The sequence below is a fragment of the Apostichopus japonicus genome, chromosome 19 (genome assembly GCF_037975245.1).
Source record: "Apostichopus japonicus isolate 1M-3 chromosome 19, ASM3797524v1, whole genome shotgun sequence".
In the NCBI taxonomy this organism is placed as follows: Eukaryota; Metazoa; Echinodermata; class Holothuroidea; order Aspidochirotida; family Stichopodidae; genus Apostichopus; species Apostichopus japonicus.
Genome location: NC_092579.1, coordinates 20,259,950 through 20,282,286, shown reverse-complemented (window position 1 = coordinate 20,282,286; position 22,337 = coordinate 20,259,950). Strand labels below are relative to the sequence as shown.

Genomic DNA, 22,337 nt, shown 5'->3' with positions numbered 1-22,337 from the left:
GGTCTGATAGTACTGCTCAACACAAAAGTCCGCACTTTTCCCAAATCGTTGAACTTTCCCCCCTGAAACCACACAGATCCACCTCCCACCGCCCCCGCCCCCCTCCTCCTTCTCCTCCAAACGATAGGTACATGATTCGGGTCTTTACTCAAGTCGGATGACACTTTCAAGTCGGGTCGAGATAGCGGCAGATATAAGTGCTTAAATGAGCTCATTGGGGACATCCGACTGGTACTTTTACTTTACCGGTGGTGCGAACAAGATTTCAAACGTGGGAGGGAGGGAAGGAGGGGGAGGGGGTGGGTCAAATTCAAAATCTTCCCGACTGATTCAGGTAGGGGGCTGATCCTCCCTTGTAGGGCCAGAGGCGAATAAACTGGAGTTGATTAATGTGGAGGTGCTGCCCTGAGGTAATTGAAGGCGATTTCCATGTAGGGGGGGGGGGGTAATCGCCACGAAACAATTACACCGTTTACTTCACAATGTGCATGCTCGGACATATTTAGACTATAATTTAGCCTATACAAGAAACCCTGAACGAAAAGTTAAGTTAATAAATGTTTTGGTTGACGCACGCAGCGGCGTCGCCAAGGGGAGGCTTGCCGGGGGCACGTGCCCTACCAAACAAAATCGTGCCCCCCTCCCCCAGGTGCCCCAGATGCGATTTGTAGTGTTAAAAAAATACTCGAAAACCTTTTATACAAAGGACGAAACGTGTTATGTTCATCAGTAAAACTTCTTTCCACCGACCCGATCACAATAACCAGTTGTTTTCTCACTAACAAGGTGACAGAGGCGCGGTGTGAACGCTATAGTGCTTAAACACTACAACCCTGTATGAATTTCAATTTCAAAGCTCTTATTTAAAAACATCAAAGCAAAAGGGTTAATTTCCTTTTTTTTTGTATCACTTTTTTATCCGCATCAATTAAGGAGATATATATCGGACAGACTAAGCCTGAAAATTCTTGAACATAAAGTTATACTTCAAGTTGCAGAATATATAGCACCAGATTGAATCTAAGGTCCCTTACGTAATAAAATAAGGGGGCACCCGGCCCCTCCCCTTAGACCACTCTCCCAGGACGGCATTCACAAATAAACATTGTGCCCCTCTAATTAAGTGCTGTGCCCTCCCTGTGTCCCCCATGATTGAAATATCGGGCGACGCCACTGGACGCACGGAGATGCGGGAGGAGGGAGGAGGGGGGAAGCAGAGGAGTTTACATTGGGAGTAGTGGTGTGATTCATCTCCTGCTGAAATGCACAAATCTCCTCCGACTGACAACGGGTTCGAGATAGGGTACCCTCACCCCATATTTGCGCATCCCACCCAGTAATCTGTTCTGTTATTTTTAACCAACATATTTACTTCCTTAACTTCAAGAAAAGTGAAAAAGTAAAAAATGTAAAGTTTGCAGAAAAGAGAAAGATAGCTGTGGTTCGTTATACTGTAAATCACAGTATGCATATAAAACAGGAAAGAACCATTATGCCATCGCATATCCAATTACTATCACCATTAGGTCATCATATGTATATCCAATACAAAGTTAATACCAACCAGCTTTCGAATGGCAATAGCGGACAGCAATTGTAATACATGGTTACATGTTGCTAAATTGTCGGTGCGGCTTGCATGTTCGCAAATGTGAAAATCGGGGCCTGTCAAAAACGAAAAGTTTGATGATTCGGCATAGTCCTTGTTGTTTTTGTTAGTTGTTTTATTTCATTTAAATTTTCCGCTTTTTGTGCTTAAAGCTTGCAACGAGAAAGCAAACATATATAAAAACGCTACAGCTTCCGGGAGCTCCTTTCCCTTGGACATCCACTCAGATTTGAGATACAACAGCAGACGCGTAGCCAGGAATTTGCAAAGGGAGGGGCGAAACTGTAGATTCGGCATTGCAAACTGTCTAAGCGTAGCGCCACCATGATTGGCGCGAAGCGTACAAGAAAATTTTGGCTGAAAATGCCTCCCAGATCGCTGGAAATGGCACTTCCCAGGCCTTGTAAGTTGCATCTTAGCATTTTCTCTGTTGAAAATATTAGCGATATCATAAAAACATTAAAACATTTAAAAAAAAATATGCTCAAGGGGGGGGGGGGGGGCGGCTGCCCCCTTCGCCCCCCGCTTGGCTACGCGCCTGCAATCCAGAATTTTTTAGAATCATGACTCTTTCTGACATGTTCTTGTTTTATCTGACAACGCAGCTTCCGGGGACTTTGCCCCAAGTATTCCCAAATTGCCGCTTTTGTTGGTTTGTATGTCGCAGCGTGGCTACTAATGCAATGCAGTTCCAAGAGAAGCTAGTTATGGATGTATTCCCCTCCCCCACCTACCCATCCATCTCCCAGTTAATGAAAACCAGAGAAACTGGAAGGTGTTGTGAATGGGCAAAGTGACAAGTATACCATTTGAAGTGGAGAATCTTCTTTGGCAAGAATTCAACGACATGGACAGCTCTCGGGGTTTGAAAGTTTCGCGTTTGTACGTCAATGAATCCTGATATATTTAGGGCATATATACGGCAGACGGAAGACTGCAAAGTTGCATGTTCGATTGTCACTTCGCATGTTATAACACAGTCATGGTATAATTCGATAGCCATTTATAACATGGGCTGCGGAGCCGTGGGTGGGGATCGGTGGGGTGGGGGAGGGGTGGGGGAGGGGTGGTGAACTTGTCTCCTGTTTATTAAGTCCTAGACAAATAAAAGAGATACGTTTGGCGATTTTCAGTTGGAAAAATATCGCAGAAGTAAAATGAAAGAAAAAAATCAGTTATAACTTATGCTGTATTTTGAACTCTGAAATATATTGACAATGTCATGAAAAAAAAAGCAATCATAACAGCTGATGGTGTTTATACTGTGCTGCACAAAATATATCATAATATCTCAATAAAAATGTATAACCCCCAAAATATACCCACAAAAATATTCAGTCTGATATAGTCAAACTTTTTAGGTGCCTCTTACATAGCATGATGATCTCACCCACTGAAAACATCATCTTTTGACCCATGTCAAACAGGGGAAAATCCACTACAATCTCAATTACACACACACACACACACACACATACATGTTTGTGTTTCATTAAGACCGAGGACCCCATTGTATTTTCCAATGTTCAAATCCACGTACCCTAAAATTAACAATACCCCATACACTAGAATTCTTCCGAGGACGTGGTGATTCTTTAGAAATCACAACCGAGGACCTGAAATTCTTTTGTTCAAGTCCTCGATCAGATAGCAAAACAAACGCACACACACACACACACATATATATATATATATATATATATGTATAAAATACAAGAAAATTCTTGAGTAAAGAATGTATATGTGTATATATATATATATATATATATATATATATATATATATATACTGGAAGAGCTTACATTGTTAACATGACATCACCACTTATCCTTTTGTTAAGAGAATTAAGCAATTTAGAGCTGTTAATTATAAGCTGCATAAAAGGTCTGTCTCCAGTAAATAATAAACAAAGAATCCACTGAATGATATTGCATATACAATTCTATTGATGAAAACAAAGAAAGAAATGGATGAAGTGACACAAAAAAAGCTGGCAATTTCACATTTAGACCTGTGCATAGGTAAACCAACAAACAAACACTTGTTAATTTCAGCACACTTCTGTCGGTTATCAATCTTGCTAGTAGGAAAGAGTTAAATCTCTTTAGTAACCTCAATAGGGACAAACCTTGCTGGCCAACTTCAGGTTTGAGGGGGTGATTTGGGGTCAGGGTTGTTTTGGGGGAGTGGTTGTGGTTAGTGCCAGTATTCACCTCTTCATTGTTCACTCACACACTATATCAATTCATGAATTTCTACTAATTACATGATCCATAACATTGACCTTTCATGTAAAAATAACTTCATTTTACTTAATAACCCCCCTCTCACTCCCAACATGGTAAGGGGAGGGTGTTATTGGTACCAGTGTCTGCCTATTAAGTGTGCACTCACATGCTACATCAATTCAATTCATGAATTTGTACAACTAAAGTACCTCACTAACTCCCTTCCAAACATTGATGTTGTTTGTTAGATAATAATATCTTCAGTTTCATGTTTACTGTTGTTATTTCGTTGTACGAACATCACTATAATGTCAAAGACCTCAATCATGGCGAAACTATATTTAAACGACACAGTGTCCTATCAGGAGGAAAATTCAAGGAAAGGCGGTAAGTGGTTGATGACGACGTCACACTGAACAAGATCAACGAAAATGTACAATAACATCACTCCCTCACCCTCTCCCAGCCCCACAACCCAATACCCACTTAAGTAAATAAGTCAATTAAGTTCCAATGTGATTCTGCCCCAGAATGAGAGGTGAAAAATTAAGACTTTGAAACAGATCTAAAAATGGAAGACAGTATGTTATAACCTAGGGCACAACATTTTGGCAAGACAAAATAAACTATTTTTCTAAAACCAAGAACTCTGAAACAACTTACCATAAACTTTTGTGCGTAATACATATATGCACTGTACATCATACTCTGAAACATGCCCTGCCAGACATTAAACATGAATTTCTAATAGCTTTCCTGAAAAACCTGATGATGATGATGATGATGATGATGATGATGATGATGATGATGATGATGATGATGATGATGATGATGATGATGATGATGATGATGATGATGATGATGATGATGATGATGATGATGAAGCATAGCTATGCTGAAAATATTTATAAACAATTAATGACTTTTGCCAATCATTAAGCTCAGCACTTGTAGTAAATGAACAATTCCGTTCTTCCATTTATTAATTTCATCAAAAATAGGCCTAACTGTTGTCTTGTCCAAATTGTTCTAGAGCCATATTAGACAGATTCCTCTAAATATAATAAGGTTGCATTCCATGCTAAATCCAAATTTAAGGAATCACTAAAAGATGTAGGCATCATAATCCCACACAAATATTTAATCTTTTTCATACAGTCTTCCATAAATACCAGCCATCAAAAGAGGATCTTTTAAGCTACCTGCATTACTCCATAACTTATCAAAAGATCTGTTGGTGTCCCAAGCTAATCCCTTCTTCGGTAGATTATCACCCTCTGACAAGATTTCAGGAGTCAAAAATGTGTCCTTTGAGTAACCTTTCATATCCAAGGAGAATTCTTTAAAGTGTGTGTAAGCTTCACTGGTCTCTGCTCCACACTTTGATCTCTGAGCGGATGCGCATCGCAAGAGGACACAAGCTTGCACAAAGTATTGACCATTCTCAACGTGGAGGCCACTGAAGGCACCAAAGGCATACCAATCACCCTTTTGCCACGTATCGGTGAGTGAATAGTTCAACGCGCAGATCAGGTCACCGTAAGCTACAGTGGCAGTGTCTTGCGATTTGATCAAAAGCTGTAGGGTGAATGGATCGCCATTAACCAATGATGTAAAGAAATCGTTCTTTTTAAAGTCTGTTGTTTGATTGATCAAGGTTTTTATCTTTGATGATTTCTCTTCAGCTGCTTTCAGAGCCATACTGCTATTTCCTTCTTTAAAAACTACGTTTGATGGTTTGTATAGCCGTTCGGTGATATTTCCAGTTCCAAGTCTATGCACAGAAATTGGTTTGCTTCCTAACTGACCCTCAGAAAGAAGACCATCTTTCACATTTGATGACCTGTTCATGATCTTACTTGGAAAGCAAGGCAAGTCTGCCACTAAAAGCTTTCCTTTGTAGGTATCCATGTCATAATGATACGAGATAGCGCCCTCGCTCCATGAGTATATCCCACTACCGGTCATTTGTTCGAGAGGTAAATGTTGATTTGAAGCAAGGAGGTTCATCCCCATACCAAGAGACCAGGCCTGCTGATATTCTATCGCAGAGAGGAGAGGTAGCACGTTCATCCATGCTGTTGGAAATGCTACTGAATCAACTTGGAACCTTTTAAAGTATTTTGATGGGTAATCGAAGAGAATATCAAAGCATATGAAAAGGGAGAATGTACCAAAGTTTGTACTAAAAACACTAGTCCCAATGTTACTTGTTCTAGATCCGGAGTCAAATTGGTTAGATTCTTCCGAGTAGAGGTTAGCTTTGTGATAAATTGCTAAAAGGGCTCCATCAGCACCATATGCGAGGGCTGAGTTAAACTGATAGCGGCCATCTTTGGGACAATGTGGATCTGTCTTCTCACACGGCTGTTGAGTCGCCAAATCAGCTACAATGATGATTGCGTATTGTTTCGCTAGGCAGCTGAGCCTTTTCTGGACAGGTCTGTCAGAATACTCTCTCTGGATGCAAGGATTAACCACTGGCTTGGTATCATTTGGTACAACCTCCAAGAATGGAACGATGGAATCTCGTGTGCCCCATGGGAAAAATCCTGTTATACCATACTCTGGAAACACAATAATTTGGGAACCCTAACAGGGGAACAAAAAGGAAACAATAACTTACAAAATAGTGAATACATATCAAACTGTGAATTTTGAAAAGATTGTGATGTGAATATTTTGCGTAACATCTCATATACAAATGGTATGACTAAATGTTTTTGGTTGTTGCTAAGCTAACCAGTTCTCCTCCAGAATCAATGGCAACATTTTCAGCCTTAATAAAGTATTGTTGTCATGGGATGTACATGCTGCATGACATATATTAGAGTGTACCCTACATGTTAAGACTTACGATTCTCTCTGATATTGGAGAGTAGTTACCAGGGTAACTTGAAGGAATTTGTACGAAAGATGCTCACCGCTGAAGATGCAATTTTTATCTGCTGCTCATAAGTGTCCAAGTTGATGTTCATAACCCTCTGAGCTCCTGACTTTGTTACAGCAGGTATCAGTGATGTCAACGAGAAATGTTCATACACAGCCCCTCTGTAGGTACAATCGCCATCATCTTGGTCATCGTTAGGAAAATCATCTGCATTGCATTTGGCAATTAGTATAAATACGCTTAATATGAGTAAGAACTGCTTTAATATCTCAAAGTAAGTGTTCATTTTGACAGCGAATCTTCAGAGACGTCACTTCTTAATCGTGTGCCAAGTAACCAGCGTCTTACCTTAGGGTGCTTTTGCAACAATTTCAATCAGCTGATACAATACTGGATTACATATATAAAAAAATACAAGAAGCAAAACGCGACTCATGAATGGTATTTTGTTCCCTTGTATTTGAAATTTAATTTAATTTCAAGAGTTTTGAGAATTCTTAGGGAACAGACACTCATGAATATCCAATCATATATTTTTTACAAAGTTCCGTTTAAGTATTAAAGGATATAAAAACACTTAAAGATATTAAACCAATATATCGCGGACCAGGAAATTTCATTGTGTAGCTCCCGCAAGTATCAACATTGTACAATTTGTGCGTAGGCCAAAATCTGTTAGAGTGAATTGTTTACTGTACTGCGTACGCCAAGGGTGGTAATGCCCTGACCTTCGCATGTGCACTGTTCTAGCCCACGAAAGGATGACAGGCTCACAATAATACATCCAATGATTTTGCGAAACAGGGGGTGCGCTATGGAATCTTTACACGACTCTTTTTAAAATGAAGTTTCCATCAAAAAGCTTTTATCAAATCAAAAGCACTCTATAAAAAGAGGAGTTTTATTGGTAGAATCGTAAGTTTACATCAATCTTATAACGGTATATGTTAGTACCTATTCCACTAAATACTAAGTATACTGGTCTATACTGTACAGTACGTGGTGTCGAGCTAGTAACAAACCAAGTTGGGAATGAAATAAACTGATGATACTTGCAAGGACAAAAGGAACAGTTGTTCATTTTTTAATATCCATGAGGTGTCTCTGCAATTTAACAGTTTGATTATCTTTCACATTTTGTGTGCTAATTTGTTTGGCAAGAAAGACAAGTTCATAACACATCATTTGTAAATATTATGACAGTAGGACTATAGCAGGCACTCTTGTTTGATCAATGGCATATTGAAAATCCCTCTTGTTTTGAAAATGATATGAGAAGAAAAGGAGCATGTGGATATATACACAGACCTCTATAAAGCTTATGGAGGGCTAATGGGAATATGATGGATCATGGAAGGGCCTAAATAGGCCCTGTATAGCATTAATTTAAATTCCTAGTAGCACAAACATTGCTTGCAAAAATGATGAACTTGATCATTTTATTTCTGAATGAATGGCCAGAGTAAGGCTAGCTTGTGTCAATAAAAGCAAAGACAAATTAAGATATTACTGTTTTTTTTTTTGTCAGATTTTACTCACAATTTCAATATCACCGCTCCAAACAGTATTGTATTCCAGTATTTAAGGCTTGGGATCATTCCACTAATTGTTTGAAATTTTAAACCTTTTGATATGCATGTGCTTAATACTACAGAAATTGATTTTATAGACAATCACCATGATAACTATATTCTGTTTTTTTATCTTTACCAACTTGACATAGATGGAAAGTACTTTCAGGAGTCATACTGGTTTTGCTTCTGAAGAAGCTATGCAGAAACTCTGTGATGTGATTGAAGAAGAAGTGAACAGTTATGAAACTGAGCTTGAAAGAAATGGAACGGTGTTGTCTCTGATTGGTCAAAGAGCAAGCTTAAGACTTCATGCTGATGTGGTCTTTTCATGGATATCTGCTCTGTCTCTTCTTTCATGTGGATTCCTTCTTCTAGTAGCTTCTGCAATCCTGCCAGATGTATATACACTAATTGAGGCAGCTTTCCTCATCCTGTTTTGTGCTTTGAATTTGTATCTATCTGGTTGGAATTTTCATCTGAAACAGAGGGAACTGATTGACCAGTCAAGAAGTTTGCTGAAAGATATGAAAGGTAAGCAGAGACTCCCAGTACCAAGTTTAGTGTCAAGTACCATCTCAATGACATAAAACCATTCAAAAGTTTTTGTTTATTCATAACATTGCTAACATTGCATAGCATGGTGGGTTGAAATATGATGCACAAGTTAAAGACTTTGAACTGCAAAGTATAACACATTGTAAATAAAAACCTCTAATTTTTAAATATCTACCCTTTGCAGTGCCCTGATAATGTTAACATATACAGTGCATGTATTTTAACAAAATATTGATGAAATGTGAGGCAATTTCCTTGTTTAAAGTAAATTAATCTTCATTCACATTGGTGTAGTTACTGTATGATACCTATTATTGCAGTCTACTTTGAAAAGAGTGGAATGAATTTCAAATTCATTTATAAATAGTAAGACGAAATAACAAAAAGTAAAAGTTTATTTAAGAGCACTGTCAGTTTATCGAATTATCAATTAATCAACAGGCTTCAAGTCATTTTGAAAATTGATAGGTAAATATTACTATACATGTTCAATTTTAAATTAAAATCTGGTTTATTCACAGATGTGATATCGTCAGGAGGTGAATGGTCTTCTGAGGATTATCTACCTCTACACAGTCCTCAGTCGAGCTCTATATCCCTACAGTGGACTTACCGAGATGGAGAACTGGTGAATCTACCTCAAGCTTTACTAGTGGAAGGAGACATCATTGTAGTCAGACCTGGTAGACCCGTGCCAGGAGGGGCCTGTAATGTTCAGGTAGATGTTTGCATTAGCGCACAAAAGAGTATTTTTTGGGTCCTTTATGTACCTATGACCTTATTAAAAAATTAAGAATACCAGCAGTGATCGAGTGCACTTTAAACCTTCATTTCCAGTTTTTACTATGATGAAATGTTCAACTGAATTTGTAAACAACATTATGCTTTGACCAAATTGTTTTTCCCAGCTGCTCCCGTCTTACTCTTTCCCAATCTCCATCTACATAATTGGTTCCCATCATGCAGCTCATCATGTCTGTAAAAAGACATAGTAGCTTGTTACTTGTACGTCGCTCACAATAATGCTTTGTGATCTAATAATTCCCCCCCATTCTCCCCCTTTTTTTTGGTCTGTGTGGATCCATGCATGTCCCTTTGAATTCCTTCACACTGTTACAATTTAAGGCACTTACAGTAATGTTGAGTCTGTTGCAACCACAAAGCAGCAGGTTGTATTTACAGAATAATTTCTGTTGCTATGAAATATTGTCTTTGCTATGTTTTTTACAATTAATGTCAGACAGATATATGTAAACTCTTGAAGAATCCTTCCTTTTCTTAAAAAGCAAACATCAGCACCTACATTAAATTAAGATCCACCACATTTTCATAGCAGATGTACCTAACAGAGCCTACAGTACAGTACATATAGGAATCAGGGCTGAAATAACATGGTTACTATCTCTTAGGGCAAAAGGGCAATGTTCAAGTTCTTGAGCAGAAAAGCACTCAACAGTTCTTACTGAATCTCAGAAGAAGCGGTATATCGTTATGGAGCAAAACCACCTGCATTAGCAACATATGTTACAGTAAATATTAAAAATTGTTGTTGGCGTCCATCTTTTGCATGATACTGAACTCCAACAAACATGCTTCAAAATTTACTTCAGTTTATATAATAGCACAAATTCCTGCTCTCTCTTCATCTTTCCTATTGCCCCTTTTCTCATTTCCCACTCCCAACCGCTCTTTTTCCTTTCTCTTTCCTTTCCAAAAAAATTTAGCATTGTGAAATAAATCTTTTTTCTTTCAAACGTAATTTTGCAACAGGACAGTCAGATGACGTTAACGGCTGGTGAAGTGTTTTTACCCGAGGTAGAGGGCACCGTCACAGATGCAGCGGTCAGAGTACCGCTCCAGCCAGAGAAATTTGTGATGTTGGAAACACCGTATCGGAGGTTCCTCAAGTAAGTCGGCTCGACATTCCATTCACTTTCTCTCATTTATGAAAAGGATGGGACAGGATTGCTTTCTATGTTCAACTGTGAGTCATACCTGGACAATTTTGCAAACCTTGCTAATGGTGTGTCACATTCCTAATTTTTATTGTTATAACTTCTGTACATTTTATAAATATATTGGATTTTTTATGTTGTCCCCAACTCTCATCAGTGTGCCACTCAGTGGCGGAGATAGGGGCATTGGTCAGGGGGGCGAGAATGGTCTGTAGGGGCGCTCTTGACACTATCTAAGCGGAGGGCCACCACAGGTTGGCGCGGAGCGTACAGAAATTTTGTGAGTAAAGATACCTCCTAGATCGCTGGAAATGACCCTTGCTAATTTGCATATAATGTGACAAATGTCAATAGGTAAATGAGAGCACAAAAAAAAGTCAATAATCGCGAATAAGTAAATATTGGTAAAAAGCTGGAAAGGTATCCAGCAGTCCATTTGCGTCCGCCTGACTGTATGGATGCTCCGCCACTGCTGCCACTCAATACTGCTGAATGTTTACAAAATTAGTTTCCTTGAAGTTCTAACAAAATTTACCCAGATGTTTCAACAGAATGGTCTAATTACTTTCTGATGTGTTTTTAATGTTTGGAAATGATTGAGGCTTACAAGCTCAGAGCCTGTGACCCAGAGGTCACTGGCTCAAATCTCATTCTAGCCATTAATTTCTTTGCTCTTTCCACTGAAATTCTGTTTGGGTGGTAGTTAAAGAGAAGAAGATAAGTCAGGGCATAGTTCTTAAACATGAAAGAATCTACTTCATTACAAGTTCCACTGGATCAAGTCTTTGCATGTTTTGCTGTGTCATACTGTGACCAGTGGTGGTATATGTCTGTAATAAATTAGTCTTGAATTTTCAGGACATCTGAAAAGATTCAGTGACTACTTGTCCGTCCTAGTTAACAAAAGGTCATGTTTCTACAATAATTTTTTTTTTTGGGGGGGGGTGGGAGGGCGGGAGGGATGGATGGAATGCGGAGTAATTTGTAAGATTATGTAAATATCAAGTGTTTTATAGCCATACTAGTTGACACATTAGTTCATCAGTGGAACAAAATCTCAAGTAGTGACACACTCAACAAAGAACTTTCTCACCAACTGTCATTAATTATAAAGTTATAATATGAAGTTGGTTGAATTGAATGTCTTGATTTCCACAATTGAACTGTTTATAAAAATACTAAATAAAAGAATAAAATACAGATAAACAAGGGGAAAAAAAAGTGATTAAATTAATTAAAAAGCAAACATTTATCAGTATGTGCAAAAACCTTTACATTGAAATATTTCACACAAACTAGAGGAGATTAGTAAGACCTCAGAAGCTAATGTTATCAGAAGGTAAAGCTATTAAGTGGAGGGGGGGGGGTGTGTTTGGGGTGGGGGAGGAGGAGGAGGGAGACATATAGGACCAATTCAAACATCTTTTCTCCTCCTTCTCCTCTGTGAAAGGAAAGAAAGGAGAAAGGTGTACGAAAGTTGAAGGATCCGTGATGTTAAACTACATATGGTTTAATTTGTGACCTTGATCACTCGAGCTGTAAGTAAGATACTTGTGCATAATGATTGCTGGGAGATATAGACTTCTCACCACAGTGAAGCCTAGGGATTAAAGCTCTTGTAGTGAATTTAGTAGTAGCACAGCAAAAGGCAGAGAGTTACAGTATGTTTCCTTTGTATGTGAGTTCTACTATACTATACCTGTGGGCAATTCGTTTTTACAATCAGTCCGAATAAATAGTAAACGTCTGAAGTATTTGAAGTCCTTGCCTGCCTTTGATCATCTTCTCTCTCTGACGCCAATGCCAAATTGTCCACAGAGATTTTTGTATAATTTGTTCTTTCATGTAGCGAGTGTCTGCAAAAGGGGAATCATCGCCCTGTGACCTTATTGGAGAACCGAAGGCTAATGGGATGTCACTTCATCGAAAGGGTCATCATTCCACTCATCTTGGTGAGATATTTTACAACTCATCATGAAGTTTCAGAGCACTTTTCTTTTTTTCTTAAACTTTGTCGACAAGAATTGTCCAGATTGACATTTAGTCGTGAGTGATAAAAGAGGAACAAATAGTCCAGAGTTACATTTAGTGGTGAGTGATAAAATAGGAACATACAGGAATTGCAACCTAAGCAATGTGCACAGTGCAATTTTCATTCCATTCTTCTTATCTACCATTTTCAAGATATTGCTTAAAATAGTGGAAATTGTCACAGGTTTTACCCAAAGTGACACTCGATGTCAGAATGTAGGCTGATAGGTTGGTTATATATAATCTCTTGTATTGAAGTAGTTTTTAGTACATCTATCTTGTTGGCATTGTTGACATTTTGGAATCCAACTGTGTCTTAAAGGCTTGTGGAGCTGACAAAAAGTACTGAAGAAGGAGATGTATTAATGCTGTGATGCAGATATAGATATAGAACTAATGATATTCACAATTTTGACAATTTTGGCCATTCTTGTAAACCCTTATCAGGCAAAGTACATTTAAGGTCAAGTATTTCGTGGTGACCATACAAATCCCCCTGTTAGAATAGACAGTTGACTCAATCCGTTGGGCTTTGTCTCTTCTCGTTCATAACTTGAGATGTTGATGGTGTACCTGTTGGAAGCTGTACCTGAACCATAAATTGTACAATGGGTTTATTGTCGTTCTTTCTCTCGCTTCTCTTTCCTCTTTTCACTTTGCCTTATTCCCTCTCCATCTTATCTCCCCTTACCCATCCTTTTATGCCAGTTATGGCTCTGACGTAAAAGATATCTTCACAACTCACCCCCCTCACCCTCTTTACCCCACCCTCCACAGTCAGGAGAAGTAAATCCAACCATCGGTATTAGTCTCTGTGGTAGAGATAAATGTCATGAACAACTTCCCAACTAGTTAAGAAAAATCTTGTTCCATTTGAGAGATATCACAAATTAATTCAGTTCAGGTTTATTTTCTCCATGTCACCTCAGTGAGGTAAAACAGACATTAACACGGTGTATTTCAATAACAATCCAGAGATTAACGAAATAACAAACAAAATATAACTTAAGAGCATAGGGAGTAAAAAGGAAAAAGAAAAGAATGACACACATTCTTTCAACGATTTTTGCTGAATAGTTTGAGCGGAGAAAGAGGGGGGGGGGGGGGGTGGGAGACTTAAGAAAAGTCTAAAAATAAAATATGGCACCAGAGACTGTTAAGAGAAAGAAACTTCCTTAAGAGACAAAAGTTGTTAGAATTTTACTACAAAATTTACTTAGATTTACAAGAACACTTTTTCCCGATGATCGAAACAATGCTTCATTTCAATAGAACTGGGTCTTTTCCTAAAATATGGTTTCAAGAACTCAGTCCTATCGGCTGAAAAGTAAGGACAAACAAAAATGTAATGAAATTTGTCTCCAAAAAAATTTTGGTCACATAACTCATACAATCTTTCATGAAAATCAATGTTTGTGAACCTTCCATGTATGATAGGGAGTTAACTATGTACACAGCGGAATTTACTTATGTTTACTCTGTGGGTCAAACTTAAGTTAGTCAAATAAGTTTCAAACTCAAGTTTCGCTTTGTACATTCTGTAGACTTTGCATAGAGTGTTGTTGTTGTTAACATCGCCTAGCCAGTCTTAAATATATCGTAAATATATCACTTAGTCGTTGATCTATGGTCGCTTTGAGCCAAAGCTTAGATATTACAGGGTATTGTCTGTGAGGGGTAACAATGACTTAGATATTACAGGGCACTGTCTGTGAGGGGTAACAATGACTTAGATATTACTGGGTATTGTCTGTGAGGGGTAACAATGACTTAGATATTACAGGGTATTGTCTGTGAGGGGTAGCCAAGTCTTAGATATTACTGGGCATTGTCTGTGAGGGTAGCCAAGTCTTAGATATTACAGGGTAATGTCTGTGAGGTTAGCCAATACTAAGATATTACTGGGCATTGTCTGTGAGGGTAGCCAATACTTAGATATTACAGGGTATTGTCTGTGAGGGGTAACAATGACTTAGATATTACAAGGTATTGTCTGTGAGGGGTAACAATGACTTAGATATTACAGGGCATTGTCTGTGAGGGTAGCCAATACTTAGATATTACAGGGTATTGTCTGTGAGGGTAGCCAATACTTAGATATTACAGGGCATTGTCTGTGAGGGGTAACAATGACTTAGATATTACAAGGTATTGTCTGTAAGGGATAGCCAATACTTAGATATTACAGGGTATTGTCTGTGAGGGGTAACAATGACTTAGATATTACAGGGTATTGTCTGTGAGGGGTAGTCAATACTTAGATATTACAGGGTATTGTCTGTGAGGAGTAACAATGACTTAGATATTACAAGGTATTGTCAGTGAGGGGTAACAATGACTTAGATATTACAGGGTATTGTCTGTGAGGGGTAACAATGACTTAGATATTACAGGGTATTGTCTGTGAGGGGTAACAATGACTTAGATATTACAAGGTATTGTCTGTGAGGGGTAACAATGACTTAGGTATTACAAGGTATTGTCCGTGAGGGGTAGCAATGACTTAGATATTACAGGGTATGATCTGTGAGGGGTAGTCAATACTTAGATATTACAGGGTATTGTCTTCGAGGGGTAGCCAAGTCTTAGATATTACAGGGTATTGTCTGTGAGGGGTAATCAATACTTAGATATTACAGGGTATTGTCTGTGAGGGGTAACAATGACTTAGATATTACAGGGTATTGTCCTTAGGAGTATCAATGACTTAGATATTACAGGGTATTGTCTGTGAGGGGTAGTCAATACTTAGATATTACAGGGTATTGTCTGTGAGGGGTAACAATGACTTATATATTACAAGGTATTGTCTGTGAGGGGTAACAATGACTTAGATATTACAGGGTATTGTCTGTGAGTGGTAGCCAATACTTAGATATTACAGGGTATTGTCTGTGAGGGGTAGCCAATACTTAGATATTACAGGGTATTGTCTGTGAGGGGTAGCCAATACTTAGATATTACAGGGTATGGTCTGTGAGGGGTAGTCAATACTTAGATATTACAGGGTATTGACTGTGAGGGTAGCCATTAGCCAATACTTAGATATTACAGGGTATTGTCTGTGAGGGTAGCCAATACTTAGATATTACAGGGTATTGTCTGTGAGGGGTAGCCAAGACTTAGATATTACAGGGTATTGTCTGTGAGGGGTAACAATGACTTAGATATTACAAGGTATTGTCTGCAAGGGGTAGCCAATACTTAGATATTACAGGGCATTGTCTGTGAAGGGTAGTCAATACGTAGATATTACAGGGTATTGTCTGTGAGGGGTAGCCGATACTTAGATATTACAGGGTATGGTCTGTGAGGGGTAGCAATGAGACCCTTTATCAGGGATAATCCAAACACAGGACATTCCACTTTTATCTAATATATTTTTAACTTTTTACAAACCAGGATGAACTGTACACACCATTATCATGAAAAGATCTTTAAAGTTTAAGGAATATATGAGAAATATATGCTCACTACTGTTTACTAATTCACACCAAAAAGTTACCGTCCTAATTTCTAATTTAATTATTTATGACGGCCTAATTCTCCATAGGCCATACAGTTGGGCATGGTCTTAGATAACTTGAGTACATGTTTTAAAAACTTAAGATGAAAAGCTTTGATCTGAGGGAAGTCCCCAAATCCCAAATTTCACAGCCGTATAAAAGAGTGGGAAGGACAGTTTGGTCAAACGATTGGATCTTCAAATCCAGGGGCAACAACAGGTCACATGGGTTAGCTCATTAAACTAAACAGGGAATGCCTTGCTTGATTAAATTTGCTTATATGTACAGCTTTGGTCATTTTGTTGTTGTTATTGAATGATACTCCAAAGGTAGGTTTAATCGTCAACCACTTCAACAGTATCATCACTGAAAGTGAAAGTAGGTTTATTCCTAATCTTATGCCTCTGAGGAAATGACGATGTGAGTCTTATTTGCATTTACAAACATCTTCCAAGTATTACTTAAGTTTTTCACACAATTTAATGCACATTACAGATAATTTGTGTTTTCAGCTAGGATAATTGTATCGTCGGCATTCAATAGAGTAAAAAGTGTAAAGAACACTTCAACATCATCGTCACTCAACTCACTTTTCATCGAAGATGACACCTTCCTTAAACCTTTGTAAGAGTTACTGATGAACTTCCAAAATTGTTTGAACATATACTAAACAAGACTGGTGAGAGATTCTCACCTAACCTAACTCCAATATTGCAATCAAAATAGTCGGACTTCACATCTTCCTTCATAACACACAATTTGGCATTTTAGTACAAGTTATATATATCAAAATAAAATAAAACTGTTAACAAACTGCTTATCCACTAGAGAGCCTGTGTAATAGAATGTGTAAAAGTAAGTTGGCCTGACGTTTCGATCCTAGCAGGATCTTGCTAGGATCCTGCTAGGATCGAAACGTCAGGCCAACTTACTTTTACACAAGTTATATATATATAACGTTAAGCACTTTGCCATTAATGTTGTCAGCAATAAGTTTTGACCAAAGGCTTGAACTGTAAACCAGGTCAAATACTGTGTTTGTTATCACACAAGGCTGAAGTCTATATATGACTTATATATATATGACATATATAACATATGACTATATATGACATCAAGTCTAAATATGACTTCATTGAGCCACTTGTTCTTCAAGTATTTTTAGGTTTTTCTTGCAATGATTATATTGTATAGTGAAGATGGGTTTTGCAAATTATGCCTGAGCTTAAGTATTGAAAGTCTTAACATGACCTAATGATGTCATTCAACACTGTCAACAGTTATCCTTAAAAAATATGGAAAGAAAAAGTAAGGATTAAAGTAAATGCTCCCAGAGAAGACATTTGAAAAAGGATATTTCCCAAATGGAACAACAAGATAAAGTTTAGATGTTTGTGGTGGGGGGGGGATGGTTTTCACCTCAAAGATTTTTTTTATTAAGCTAATGATGGTGGTTCATTCATTTATTAATTTCCAGCAACTTTTAATGAATTATCCCAGACAAAGACCAGTGTGTACATATATATACAAGTAATATTAATCTATCTACATGCTACAGTTATCTTATTGTACCTTTTTTTGGCATGAAAAAGGAGAAATCAGAAGTACAATTATTTTTTGCCCCACTACATGTGTCTCAAACTTTCTCAGGATATGAGTTTACATGCATAAAGAATTTGTAAATTGGCAAACGGAAATATGAGATTAATGTAGAAAGGAAGGAGAAAAAACATTCAAATAGGCATTTACACACATACTGTATATCGCTAGTGTTACAGTTACTTGATGAATGATAGTTTATTTGAAGCCATCTGATATGACAGTAGCTTTTGTTTGTACTTTTTTTCATTTTTTCATTTTTTTTTCATTTTTTCTTTAAAGGGAACCTATGATAGACTTACAATTTTTAATATCATCATCAAGTGAATTGATTTTTTTGCTTCTAATATTACATCTAAATTTAGATGCTTAAAGAGGAAAAACTGTGCAAGGGATGTGGCAATAGCATGTGATAAGCCTCAAACATTAATGTGGCCTCCTCAACTCAATAACTTGTGGTTAAAGAAAGAAAAGAGAAAGAAGCTCTCCCGAAAAAGGAAGGCTGATAAAGTTGGTTATATTAAAGCATCATAGTACATTGTCATAACCATCGATTGTGGTGGAGGTCAGATGGTAGGAGATACTGGGGTCCAGCAAGAGACGGCCAAGATCCTCCCTTCCCCTACACATAATCTTCTGAACTCCACACCATTCTTTGAGTACCAGAGCCATGACTTAAAGTAGTCAAGAGTCCATGGGCTCCTCTGGGTTTGATTAACTGTAGTACGTCAGCGTACCATATCTTGGTGTAGCTTTTTGCCGTGGCTTTTTATTTTAGCGATAGTACGAGATATAGGATAACCTGGATTGAAGCAATCGCTAGAGATCTTTGTGGTATTATAGGTTGTGTTTAGTACAAATGTTCTCCATTATCGAAGAATTCATCAGGATGGTCACTGCTTTCACGGTCCTCAGGGTCTTGTTTGATCAAGAGGTACAGTATGATCCTTTTATCAGGTAAATTGAGAGTAACGCCACAAGTACAGCCAAAATAATTCTTCTCGGTGACTTCGTTATCCATAGCAGTCTCCCATACATGGGAGGACTAGTGCTCTTAGACACTAGATCACCCAGGTATGGAATCTGATGGTGTTGTTTCTGAAATTTCAAGTGTAGGCTCGATCCAGCTGCCTCACTGGATGCTTTCAAGCTGTTTGCTTGCTTTGATATCTGACTGGTAGTGTTCTGGATTTCTGTCAGCTTGACTGGGTCGGTGACGACATTCTTTTCGATTGCTGTCTTCACGGAATCAATGCTCTGTTTCTCCTCTTCTGTGTCGGTGATCAGCGAGTTCTGCTTTTTTCGCAACTGTTTCAGCATTCCCTGTTTCCTCTTCAGCTCTTCTGATATGTCTTTGACCATCTTCTCCGCCTCTTCTCGAAGCATCGTGACTTTCTTCTCCAGATTCGCCATGATTTCGTCTCTCAGTTGCTTGGCTTCGCCTTGACATTTGGAATCGGCGTCAGCTAGCTGCTTGCCCAGATCCTGTTGCATTGATAGCAGACTGTCTAATTCTTTGGATATCTTCTGCACATCTTGAGATTGCTCTTGGACGTAGGCTTCCGTGGTCATGATCTTATGAATGCTGGGATTGTGTTTCCCCCGTAGACAGTCCTTACAGGTCTGTTTCGAGCATGACTTACAGAAGAATTCATAAGGCAGATCGTGTAACATACAGTGAGCATTGTGCGCCACCTGACTACCTCCCGCCGGTGTCTCTTCTTCTTCTCTGTGGTCGTCGTCTTCTTCACTCGCACTTACTTCATTCGTCTGACCCGTCTCTTCCATAGCGGTCAGGAGATCGTAATTGGTGGTGAAGTCGGCCATGTTTCCAGAGGTAGGGGTCGGGAATTCCTTCTTACATTTAGGACAGCTGGGGTCATCAGACAACTTGACGATGGACTGAAGACACTGCAGACAAAAGGTGTGACCGCAGGGTAGAATCTTTGGGTCTTTGTATTCCTCGAAACAGACAGGACACGATGAGAAGGATAAATCTCCGTTGGTGTCCATCGTTAACTGTAGGGTAGAAGAGAAGTCAACTTTATGTTGTAAATTATGTTTTTGGTATCAACAATTTGTGCGCACAATATGCTGTATGGAAACTCAGGGTGATTTCATTGATGTGTGTTATGTTGAACAAATCTTTTGCATAAATAGTTGTAGTTAATTCACTGTATTTAAGCTTTTGAGAGATTGACAATTTTAAAAGCGGTCTCCAAAGACCAGTCCTTTAATGGGTGGGGGGGGGATGGGGAGAGGAATGGTAATGTCTTTAGTTCAAATTTAAAAAGAAAACTAATTAGGAGGGTGGGAGGGGGGGCTATGGGAGATGAGTTTACCTACAGTACCAGAATGATTGAGTGAGTAGCTTGTTTGGAGAAAATTTAATTTTAATTAGAAAAGCTTATTGACTAGTTATTATGGCTGAGCAAACTAACAAAACATACAGGATAAACCTTTTACCTACATTATGGAAATGTTAATATTGCTACTGAAAGAGGATGGGAGAGGGGGGGTGTTGTTGTGAGTAATGGGAGGTAATTATGGTTTTTCACCTTGTTAGATGTACAGTACATGCAGACGGGTGTCATGGTTACAACTGTTTGGTTTTATAGGTATCTATGGTAATGATGCATTAATAATGTAGTGAAATCCAGGCTATCTGGATCCCAAAGTTGCATTTTGCCCTTGGTACAAACGACAACAACTGCCGTGCCCCATTAACACAACATGTGCTTTTATTGCCCTTATCTTGATCTCTTGATTTATAATTACACTAAATCAAAATCAAACTAAGATAGGATTCAAACAATTGTCCTAAGCAACAGCAATGTTTGTGCCACAAAAATGGCTAGCAACAGTATTGAGCAGTGGTGGGGAAAACGTCAAAATGTAGTTCGGCTTGCAGTATGTAGGCCGTAATCATTCTGGTACAGTAAATGTATCTATCTGTCAGTCTGAATGGGAATATATGCATATCAAATGTGTGGAATAAAATAGTGATGTCTACCGTTTTTTTATTTTAAATTCTCTACATGGTTCGTTTCACTTTGGAAAGACAGAAAAAAGCCTTTTCTAACCATTTTGAATTTTTAAACATTAGCTTGGTGCACTTTTGAAAGCTGAAAAATTTGCCTTATTGCCAGACTGCCACTTTGAACAGTGTAACTTCCAGCTGATTTCAAACTTGCCCTACAATAGATGCTGTCTAAATTTGCTCTTTTAGTCCATTGATAATCCAAGCCCTATTGTCAAGCCAGTATATATAGGTACATCCCACAAGATGTTCTTCATCAGAATTGAGTGCTTAACATCGGATGCACGTAGTTGTAAGAACGTTGTCTTTGTGGTAATTGGATACCTCGTTATTCCCCCTAGTTTGGATAGGTGAGGTAGGGGAGGGGGTAGGGTGTTGGGAAGTACTGTAAGTTTAAATCTGGTCAGGCAACATGGATGCATAACATTATGATCTTTTTGAAATCCTCTTTCCCCAGTTTTCCAAACACACATTGAACATGCATACAACAGAGTCATATTGATATAAGAAAAGCATTCATTGAATCCTGTTGACATTATAAAAGGAGACAAAGTTTGTTCAATATAATACTAGTTTTTACTTAACATGTAGGCTAGAGTACACATCAATTCACTGTATGGTTAACGTTGTAGGTGTTGTTTGCCTAACCTCATACGCCTCTCTCCCATAAGAGTCAGTACATTTGTTCATTCTGTGAATTGTAGCTGTAAGTGGGATGGTTTTATAGTATATTTCTTGCTATTTTCTGTCTGTGATTTTGCGAGGTTTTAATGCAACCAGGCACAGTTTTAGACTAAAAAAGAAAAGACAGAAAACTCACCTTGAAGGAAACTCTTGAAGAAAATTGCAAAGTCAAATGAAGCTGAGAGATGGTTTCTTCCAATCAGTTGTACAGACGTGACTGAGCCAGTCTGCTCGTAGTGCTCAGTATGTAAGTGGACTTGAGCAGTGCAGTGATAGTGTGTATTGTGTACACTATTGCAAGGCATATGTACTTGAAATGAACTGATTAAATGTATGCAGTGTATGTATAGCTCTGGAATTTCCCCCAGTTACAAGTTTGATATTCCAGATAGGAAGACATATAGAGCTGTGAGAGGCTGTGGATGGACTTTGTACTGTTAGGGTAATCTTTCCATCTAGACAGACAAAGGATGCATATGAATTAATATATAGTAGTTATACTAATTATAGTAATTATATATAGATATATTGATTTATTTATATATATATATATATATATACATATATATATATATATACATATATATATATATATGATCTACATGAATGACTAATTAAGAGACAAATATGACTGTACTGAACATGGATTAGACATTTTCATATGAT

General features: G+C 38.2%; 3 protein-coding genes across 3 annotated transcripts in view; 1 reads left to right on the top strand and 2 right to left on the bottom strand.

Moving 5' to 3' along the window:
* Positions 1-2,780: 2,780 nt before the first annotated feature.
* LOC139960302 (pantetheinase-like) lies at positions 2,781-7,317 on the bottom strand. Its single transcript, XM_071958578.1, has 2 exons — positions 6,762-7,317; positions 2,781-6,429 (listed from the first exon to the last, which is right to left on the bottom strand). Exons 1-2 carry the CDS (start codon positions 7,011-7,013, stop codon positions 4,978-4,980), a joined length of 1,704 nt encoding a protein of 567 aa, XP_071814679.1. The 5' UTR covers positions 7,014-7,317; the 3' UTR covers positions 2,781-4,977.
* Positions 7,318-7,454: 137 nt separating this feature from the next.
* The window catches only part of LOC139960300 (transmembrane protein 94-like), a 37,690-nt gene continuing 22,807 nt past the window's right edge, over positions 7,455-22,337 (top strand). The window contains exons 1-5 of the mRNA XM_071958576.1: positions 7,455-7,642; positions 8,451-8,832; positions 9,378-9,574; positions 10,627-10,763; positions 12,661-12,763. Coding sequence (XP_071814677.1) covers positions 8,451-8,832; positions 9,378-9,574; positions 10,627-10,763; positions 12,661-12,763 — 819 coding nt within the window. The 5' untranslated portion in view covers positions 7,455-7,642. The remainder of the gene's footprint in view (positions 7,643-8,450; positions 8,833-9,377; positions 9,575-10,626; positions 10,764-12,660; positions 12,764-22,337) is intronic.
* LOC139960304 (tripartite motif-containing protein 2-like) lies at positions 16,203-21,967 on the bottom strand. The gene is made up of 2 exons (XM_071958589.1): positions 21,808-21,967; positions 16,203-19,966 (listed from the first exon to the last, which is right to left on the bottom strand). Exon 2 carries the CDS (start codon positions 19,958-19,960, stop codon positions 18,875-18,877), a length of 1,086 nt encoding a protein of 361 aa, XP_071814690.1. The 5' UTR covers positions 19,961-19,966; positions 21,808-21,967; the 3' UTR covers positions 16,203-18,874.

What these genes read in the sequence shown, in the direction of transcription:
- LOC139960302 (XM_071958578.1), bottom strand. Translation starts at nt 7,013, where the DNA reads ATGAACACTTACTTTGAGATATTAAAGCAGTTCTTACTCATATTAAGC. An exon ending in TAAAAATTGCATCTTCAGCG is followed by an intron (nt 6,430 to 6,761) that starts GTGAGCATCTTT and finishes TTCCCCTGTTAG; the next exon opens with GGTTCCCAAATTATTGTGTT.
- LOC139960304 (XM_071958589.1), bottom strand. Translation starts at nt 19,960, where the DNA reads ATGGACACCAACGGAGATTTATCCTTCTCATCGTGTCCTGTCTGTTTC.